This window comes from Centroberyx gerrardi, chromosome 12, assembly GCF_048128805.1.
Source record: "Centroberyx gerrardi isolate f3 chromosome 12, fCenGer3.hap1.cur.20231027, whole genome shotgun sequence".
NCBI classification, from domain to species: domain Eukaryota; kingdom Metazoa; phylum Chordata; class Actinopteri; order Beryciformes; family Berycidae; genus Centroberyx; species Centroberyx gerrardi.
In genome coordinates, this window is record NC_136008.1 from 15840468 (window position 1) to 15849684 (window position 9217).

The 9217-nt window shown below is 40.4% G+C and overlaps 1 protein-coding gene across 1 annotated transcript; it reads right to left on the reverse strand.

Annotated features, from left to right (window-relative positions):
- Window positions 1-1898: 1898 nt before the first annotated feature.
- cpvl (carboxypeptidase vitellogenic like) lies at window positions 1899-7958 on the reverse strand. The gene is made up of 13 exons (XM_071900465.2): window positions 7829-7958; window positions 7487-7665; window positions 7041-7159; window positions 5723-5837; window positions 5512-5570; window positions 5270-5349; window positions 5097-5163; window positions 4601-4723; window positions 4062-4193; window positions 3660-3758; window positions 2784-2957; window positions 2424-2606; window positions 1899-2318 (listed from the first exon to the last, which is right to left on the reverse strand). Exons 1-13 carry the CDS (start codon window positions 7831-7833, stop codon window positions 2220-2222), a joined length of 1434 nt encoding a protein of 477 aa, XP_071756566.1. The 5' UTR covers window positions 7834-7958; the 3' UTR covers window positions 1899-2219.
- Window positions 7959-9217: the final 1259 nt, after the last annotated feature.

Consider the following 9217-nt stretch of genomic DNA (forward strand, 5'->3'; position numbering starts at 1 on the left):
TCCAGTTTTGTCAAAGATGAAGGAAGCTTACATGTGAACTGGAAATGCTCTTTATTCTCTCAGTGGGTTACATCGTAGTTTTGTAGAGGCTTTTGGACTGTTTGTGTCGTGTCTTACCCCTGTGTCTGTGTGTACAGTATAGTGTGTGTGTGTTAATCAGAGAACGAAGAAATCGATTCTCTTCAAAAGGGCTTTCTTGTAGCAACCCTATAAAACGCTTAAACGAAAGCTTGCCTTATTTTTCGGTTGTTTTTTAAAGCATATCTAGATTATTAGACCATTCCAAATTAACCTCTTGCATGTGAAAATATGGCAATGACCTCAAAATACTTTCAACTGGAATCATCAGGAGGATGTTGCTATTTTAGAGTTAGACATGAGAGTCTCTAGTTTCATTTTTTTGACAGTGGATCCAGGTTGTGCATAAGGAAAAAAGATATTTGTCTACTGTATAAGCAGACGAACAGGACAGGTGAAAGTGCAGTGTGAGTGTGTCTGTGTGGGTTTGTGTGAGAGGTGGAGAACAATTCCTACGCATTAATGATGTTATAATTGTATCATTTTAAATCTAAAACTATAAATATTGTATAGAATGTCATTCATTTCTGTAATCCTGTACATGTAATGCAACCACCTTTCTTTTTGAAGGGAGTAAATGTGTGGTACATGTTTGTAAATAATGTTTGCATAGCACTTGCTGCCTTTGGTTGTATGTCAAGGCTCATTTCAGCGCTTAAATACATTGTTTATATGTAATGAATTGATGAATCCATTCTTGCCTGCATAACTTTGTACATTTTTGTGTCTGTAATGACATTGTCTCCATTTTGTTTTGTTTTGCATTTGTACAGATGTTAAATATCACTGCAGCTACATTATGGTATGAAAATAAAGCACTTGTTCTGTAACATAATACAACTAACTGATGTAATTTGATGTCTATTAACAGAGACTAGACTTAATGTCTTTGAAACTTTTAAACACCAAAGCAATAATTTACTGTAGAGATAACCAGGGTGCAAAAGTGAACCAAATGACCTGAGGCATTTAGAAACTCAGCAAACTCATGTTCAAATCAAATAATCCATTGTGTCCCACTGCATGTCCTTGAACCGTAAATGCTCATTAAATAGTTAGATGTTTAAAAGGCTTAGAATACTCATTAATTATTGAAATGTCTAGACAGCTTGATAGTTGCCTAATGAAATAACATGGCGGTTAACTTTGGTACACAAACATCTCTGTGGCATTCTGTCAGAGAGCCAAATCGCTACAGACAATCGCAGTGTGTGAATCAAATTTTAGCCGCAAGAATGAATAAACAATTTAGCGAAGCCTTTTGTAAGACAAAAATATTTAACTATCTAATGTTGCAATGTTCACAGTGGTGGCTATATTTTCTTCAAAGATGTTAATGATAATTCCTAAGGACCTGAGTTCTCAGATGATCAAAGATTTAACGGTGCAAACCTCTTAAACTGCTCAGAATGACAGCTCCAGTTTGGTACAGTGCTGATCTTTTGAGTCTTTGAGTCTTTGTGTCTTTTATAAGGAAGTTGGTATGAAATTAAATTTAACTGGAGCACAGTGACCTCTAGTGCACATCAGTGGAACCACTAAACTTGGTATGCAGTCTTGGGAGCAAAGGGACTTTCATCAGACTTTGAAAAGATACCTTCAAGGTTTTTCTAGATAATACAAACAAAACAGTACTTTTGGAAAGGAAATGGAAATCCCCTAAAACAATAGGTGCTGCTATACTATGTTATCTGTAGCAAAAAGCCACAGAAGTCACTTACAAAAAGGTTATCAATCTACAAAACCATTGTAATTTGTAACATCTTTATGATTAATGTAAATTCTCTGGGCACTTAAGGTTTTTCAAAACTTTTATTGGCTTCACATGTAATCTTCAAAAATATACTGATTGTATGCAAAAAAAAAACCAAAAACAAAACTTTTCCCACACAATTCCCATGAAAATAAACAAGAAATGTATTCATTCTGAAAATGTACAACTTACCATTTCATTTGCAGTGCATCAGAGAGCAGTTACATTGTTACCAGTCCTATTGAAAAGCAATGCAATTAATCCGAGAGTGTGCTGACTTAGAGTGGTTATGACAATCAACAGTCTTTGAAATGAGCAGCCACTGATCAAGAGCCTGCTCTGTAAGACGAAGGTGATCCGATCAACTGTGTTTCAGTGCAAATCCGCTTCAGTTCCAGCCTTGCGTTGAGAGGAATCTGTCAATCATATCGAAGGACCTCTCCGGTTGGTCATAAGGCAGAATGTGTCCTCCCCCTCGGATGATTACCTGCATGACAAGGGGACAGATAAAAGACTTTAAACCGCCATTTGTGGCATATTTATCACAATTTCAGGACCAGAATTGTTTCCACTGTCCCAAATATCTGCTTACCTGGTAAAATTCTCCCACTTGTCTTACATAACCCGCCACCTCTGTGTCAGTGGGCTGAACCTTCCAGTGGAAGCGAGGGGCCGTTTTGTAATCAGCAGCCCCGGTCCAGTTGACGGTCTGCAGGAACCTCTCAGTCAGCGGGGCAGCGACGATCACATCCAGCTGACCACTATAGATTAAGATCTGGACACACAGAGGGCCCAAGGAAGTCAGGGGGGTTAGGGAGGGACAAGCAGCATGCGTCACTTCCAACGTACGCAAGACGAAGACGCCATTCCACTCTCATCTGTGATCACACTGTTGTCATTGTGTGTTGCGAAGTTAATATCAGCCACTATATGCCTTCCTACATCTCCTCACCCTGTATTGGTCCATCAGCACCTCCAGCCAGGGCTTGATGCTCTTCATGACATCCTGCAGGAGGTGTTTCTCCACCTCCGAGCCGTCGTGGAACGTCAGGTTCCCCACATGGATGGAGCGCCGCACCTCCGCCAGAGTCACAAACTGGGAAAAGTACTCCTGGTCCTCGGGCTCCTGTAGTGCAGACGGAGGACAAACCAGCATGTTGTGTATTCCTCACAGACAGTCATTGGTAATAATTACTTCATTTGTATAGCATTTTTCTAAAACCCAAGTTTAGAAAGTGCTTCACAAACAAGACAAACAAAAGTCACACAAATGAGGTTGCACAAGCAGCAAAAGAGAGGACAAAGAGGACAGCAGCAAGAACAAACACATAGCCATAAAGGTGATGGTGGGAAGGTGGGAGGGTTCAACTGATATGGGTTTTTAAAGTCCAAAACCAATACTGCTATTTTTGTAGTTTGAGTCTGTGTATTGAAGCTGCCCTTAGCCAATATTTTGTGCCGATATTCAAAATCTATAAAAGTTGACAATTTTCATGCCAGAAATGACAAGCACTCAGTCTTGCCCCCAGGACTGTACTCTTGTCAGGGTGGAAAAGTCTCAGACACTGACTGGCCAATATCCAATATTTAATAAAAAGCCCATATTTGCCCAATATATCAGCAAACCAAAATATGAGTACTACCCTAACACAGATCCTAGTTACCGTAGAGGGTGGGAGAGAGGGGTAAGATTATACCAACAAGCCAATATATATAACAAGGTCTAAATCAATGGTGAACATCAACAAGGAAGGCAGATATGGGACAGAGGTGGATTAAAGGTGGTCAAGGCTTGAGCTCAGAAAAAACTGCCAGTGTTTCCATGTACCTGACATGACAGGTAGTTGAAATAGTTGGTGCAGCCTGTGGCGTTTTGGAAGAAGGAGGGGTACGGATCCACGTCACCATTCAGCAAGCTGTCGAAAACCTGAAGTGCAAGGAGGAAGGCATGCATGTAAGAGACATACAACATGGTTATCTCAGGCCACATTCACCAAAAACATTCTTGGACTTTGTCCTAAATTCCAATATTTGATCATTTCAGAAAATTATGATAATAAGAAAATGCCATCTATGGCATTAATTCCTTGGGTGGTTGCAAATTTGTTTAACTTTTTATATAGATCAAAGAAAATAAGTCAAAGAAATAATGTAAGCCACTGATTTTGATAAATGACAACTTGGATTTTAGCTCTTATTTTTACACACAGAAACACCCGGTGTCTCCTACCTCAAAAGCCTCCACCCACTTCTGCTGCTGGATGAGCTGAACCCCCAGGTCTGTCTGCTGGACAACATACTGTCTCTGGAGCTCATCTATCATGCCTGTCTGGTACAGGAACTCAGCGTAACCACCCAGCATCTGAGACGGAGGAAAAACAAAAACAGTCAAGACTGTCAGGGAGAAAAGTGCTTTTCATTTTTCATCACACATCTACGTTATATTAACTGGTTACTATATTTTAGTAGGAGGAAGAATGCCCTCTTGGATTATGGATTTTAGACAATAGTTACAAATGTGTACTCTTTGAAAAGTATACAATACTCACAAAATCAGGAGAAAGGTTAAAGATTGCTGACTAGCTCCCTGGTTACCACAAGAGCTAGCACAGCAACCAATTCCATTAATAGAATTATCATTTGTACAGCTGAAACATACCTTTGATGCATCAGACTGCTTGGCTGAGGCTAAACACTGTATGAAATTTGTTCCACTATGAAACATCAAGCAGCTGTAGTTTATAGAATGATATAAAATGACACACATACCACTTCTGGATCACAGAGCCCGTCCCCAATGGCCATGCCCTTCAGGTTGATCTTCACCTTGGCAGAGGGGTTGTTTTTATGGATGTAGTAAGTAATGGCAGGAACATATTTCCCTGCATAAGACTGCAAGAAGAGAGAGAGAGAGGTTTACACGGGTGATGGCAAAATCTTAACTAGGCTGGTTGTTTTAATTCAGGAGCCATCGGGTCTTCTTGCAGAAGTATTTTAAGAAGGATTACCTCCTTTGCCAGATGCTATGAAAAAGTGTTTTATGTCATTCTTACCATTTTTGTAAACACCAATTAAAACTTGGGCATTAGGTATATCTAGGGTTCTTACATAACAAGGATTTCCTCTAATGAGCAAAAATGTGGGGGAGAAAAAAATGGCATTCTACTGTATGCTTGGAAGTTAATAAGCTACTTGTGTAATCCTATTTCTTGAAATCCTTAGACAATGTCCATTGCAAAGCTTAAGAAGAAAAAACAAAGCTTACCTCTCCAGTTGCATAGAACTCATTGGACTGATACTCAGGAAAGATCTGGAAGAACTGAGTTAACGCACTGAGGAAGAGATATGAACAATAAGAGAGTTAGCAGCCCATATAACACCAGATTTACTGACACATATGACAAGACTTAGTTTGAGTAAGAGAGAAGTTTGTGTTACCTGTACAGGTCTCTGCCAACATCATCCTGGTTCTGAGCAAAGCCTCTGTCATCGTCCGTGAAACTGAAACCTGTCCCAACCTGGAAAAATAAATACTTGACCTCAGAATCTTGTCACTAAATACTCATGTATGTATAAAAATGATGTATGATGGGCTGAGAAACTGTAACCTTGATTGATAGAAGTGTCCTACGTAATCAGTTCACACTTTTTTGGTTTTTGGATCAATAAGCTATACTTACTGGATTGTCAATGTACAAAACTGAGTATCTGGATGTCCATGGGTAATCCCTGAAACTGACTGCAAAGAGAGAAAAGATAAGTAGTTAAAACAAAAGGTAAACAATGCACTCATGCTGACATACAAGTGTAATTTCTTCCATTAATAGGAATCACACTGCATTAAAACAAGGCATGCTCATGTGAACCGCTGAATGGCCAGCTTGGTTTTACCAGTCAGGTTCTTGTGCACCACATAGGGTCCGTGTTCCACAAAGAGACCAAACATGGAGGTGCCACCAGGCCCGCCTTGCAGCCACAGCAGGACTGGAGCCGTCTCAGGTCTCTCCTGCCGGACGGGTCAGGACACAAAGTTAGGATCTGAGCACCACCTTGTGGTGACTTCGCTTCCATGTAAAAAAAACAAGGTGAATACCACTGAATTTCAGCTTGAAATAAAGGATTTTGCGACAGTTTGGTCTGTAAATGCAAAAACGTGTTCATCACTGCTTACTGCTCACATCCTTGACATTCAATTGGCAAAAATTAACTGTGGCTTGGTGAAAATAACTTGTTAGCAGAAATTGTTTGCATTTCACAAACAATTTTTAATTAGATTTTTTTAACAACAGTTTGTATAATAGAATGCCATGCATATCTCCAGTGATGTCACGTGTCTCCAAAATATGTTGCAATAATGTGGGTCATGTATTGACTTTCACTGTGTATTGAGAAACAGAAATAAAACAAGACTGAACTTCTTCTATTTTGAGATTGTCACGCGTTTTCGCATTAACAGGAAGGATAAAATAAAGTGACTGACAGTATTCAGAGTGATTGTCACAGGATAGATGTAGGTTTTTGTAGTTCCAAACTGCTATAATGTGAAGCTCATTTGAATTTAAAAACTCAGACAAACATTTTATAAGTCCACAAAATCAAGTCTGCTGTCCAATACCAACAAAACGGCATGTGACTCTGTACCTCAGTATAAAATTAAAGGTTAGAGTCTTGGTTACTGATTAATAGAGTTAAGAGAAAAATGTTTAAGTTCATAAAAATACACGGGACATTGACCCCATAAGAAGAACAAATTCAGTGGTATTCCTCTTCAATATGGTAAGATAGATATTGCAATATAAGCTACAGTAGGCCAATATGTACAGCTCCAGTGGCATGCACATCATGACCCTAGAAGGAGAAGATAACATCTCATGGTAAATACTTCCTTGTAGACTTTTGGTCTACAGAGACTCAATATGAAACCCAAAACAAATTCAAACCTCATAGCTAGCATTCCTTTACCGCAGCTGACTAAGATGCAAAATAGACATGTGGTTCAATTCCTTATCATATGTTGACTGAGGAAGTGAAGTTGGATTCCAAGTTAAATGAGGATAAGACTGAATATTTTGCTCAAAGGTTTGGGTTCCTTGGTACAAAATCTTATCAAATGAAGGTCTGTGGTTTAATCTATCTGTGGGTCTGACCTGAAGAAGTGTGGGAACCTAACATCTGGTGTAAGGCAGAGGCTCGACTAGAGGTGAAATACCTGTGCAGGGAAGAACCAGAAGTAGAGGTTGCTGTTGTATGTCTTGTTGACAGTGAGGTATCCAGCGTAACTCTTCACATTGGCACCTGGTAGAGGTCCCACCAGACTCCGTTTCCTGGCTGGAACAATAAGGCGTTAATCCATAAACAATGAAAACACCCCCCAAAAAAAACAAAGCATGGCTAAATCTCGGCTCAGATACATACAACACTGTAGCCTCTGAAATCTGATTGTTATAAAATTGTAACTGTGAGCCATGCTGACTGCAGTATTATAGCAGTCATATCAGACACTGAATAAACAGACTACTTTTCACACATATCGCCTGAAGCTCATCGACTTTTTAGTGATACATGATAGTCACTTGTAAGTTGAGTATCAGCACTGGACTATCCAAATAAAGTGACCAGTTTGTAATGTACCGGAGGGTGAGGGTGCACTCATACCTTCATCTATGGCTCCCTTCTCCAGGTAAGGAGTGAGGAAGAGGGGTGAGCCGGGGTCGGCTCCGTTAAGGTCACTGACACGACGAGACTTGCTGCAGAAAAACCCCGAGCAGCCCCTGGACTGTGCAGACTCCAGGCAGGCCCACAGTAAAAGGAAACTCAAAGTTTCCCTTAACAGTCTGCCGATATAAGACAAGCGCATATCAAGCTACAGGCCCGGTCACTGATTTGGAGAGTCTCATACATTGCAAATCAAATTTCAAAACAATGCGACCGCAAACACACGCGGCAGACAACAGATGAAAGTACAGCGAAACCTTGCATTAACCTGACACAACTCACCTCATATTTAATGTTTTCTCTTTGGTGATAGACGTATATGTTAGCCTAAGAGCCGGTAGAGGGCTTTTAAAGTTGCTCAGCTGAGTAAGTGGGTGGAAAAGTGAGAAGCTAGTGCTTAGTCAGGTGACCATCTGTGAGTGGATCATGTGGTATCAGTGCCTTAGCTGAGGGGGCCTTCAGCCCTCAACGTTGTCTTACAGACGAGCCAAGAGGCGCCACGGCTAACTTGCTAACTCCCAAGAAGAAGGTATAATTACCTAAAGGCATAACCTTTGTATAAGTGCTAAGTGTTTCAGATTTTTACTTGGTAAGTAAAGTACTTGCTTTATATTAATAATAAATGCACTATATTTATAAAACCCAAGATTGAACATGTACGCTTGGAGCTGTATTGAGCCGCTGTCTGTTTTCAATAAATTAAGACATCAATTAGTTTAGGCTACATTCCTGGCCTGGATTTTCTCTTCTTCATTCTGCCACCGTAGCACAAAGTAGCACTTGTACTGCTTGAGTCTTAAAGTAAAACATCAGCCATCAAAAGCTGCTTTGTTATGGGGTCCATTTTGTTGTTATTTCCGGCCAAAAACACTTGAATGTGTGACAACTTACGACTTTCGATCTCGGGTGTAGGAGTTTACGAGCAGCACATGAAGGCACCATAAGACAGCGTTGAGGGTTTAAACACCCGCTGAACGTCGTGCGCAATCCTGTTGTGCGTTTACGTTTTCGGTAGTCAGAAGATATTTTTAACCACAAAAGATCAGCAACATCATCAGCAACTCAGGCTACTCAGCATTTTGCATGGTGATGCTCGCATAAGCTATATTTACATGGACATGTGAGGATCATTAGCCTACCTCAGTGTTTTTCTGATAATATTAAAAGTGAGTCTAATTATATTATAGACCACATAAATGATGGGGCATTGTGCCTACAGCATTTGGGAGTAGTTCACTTGATATTATTATAACATTAACGAAGTATTCTTATTCTTACCACATTTATATAAGATATATTACATCTTCTAATTGATGGATCTAGACGGTTCCTTGAATTCTGTATGGAAGCCAAAGCCTGTGTGTGGAGAACTACAACAGACAGTGAGTTCAAGTCAAATGAGCCATGTCTAGCCCAAACTTGAGGACCCCAAACAGATAAACTTCAGGGCAGGACCCTCATCTTGGACGTTGTTTGGTATTATTTTGGCTACATGACTGGATTAACCGTGTAGGCCCTACCCTGACGGTGGGGATGGTGAAATCCTTATAACACTCTCTCATAAGGAACTTAAAGTATTCCTGGTTTTGCTGGGGACTCCCAGCTGGACCCCCACCCAAAGCGCCAAAGGCCACGGTGGGTCCCCGTACCCTACTTTGGGAACCCGCGGTC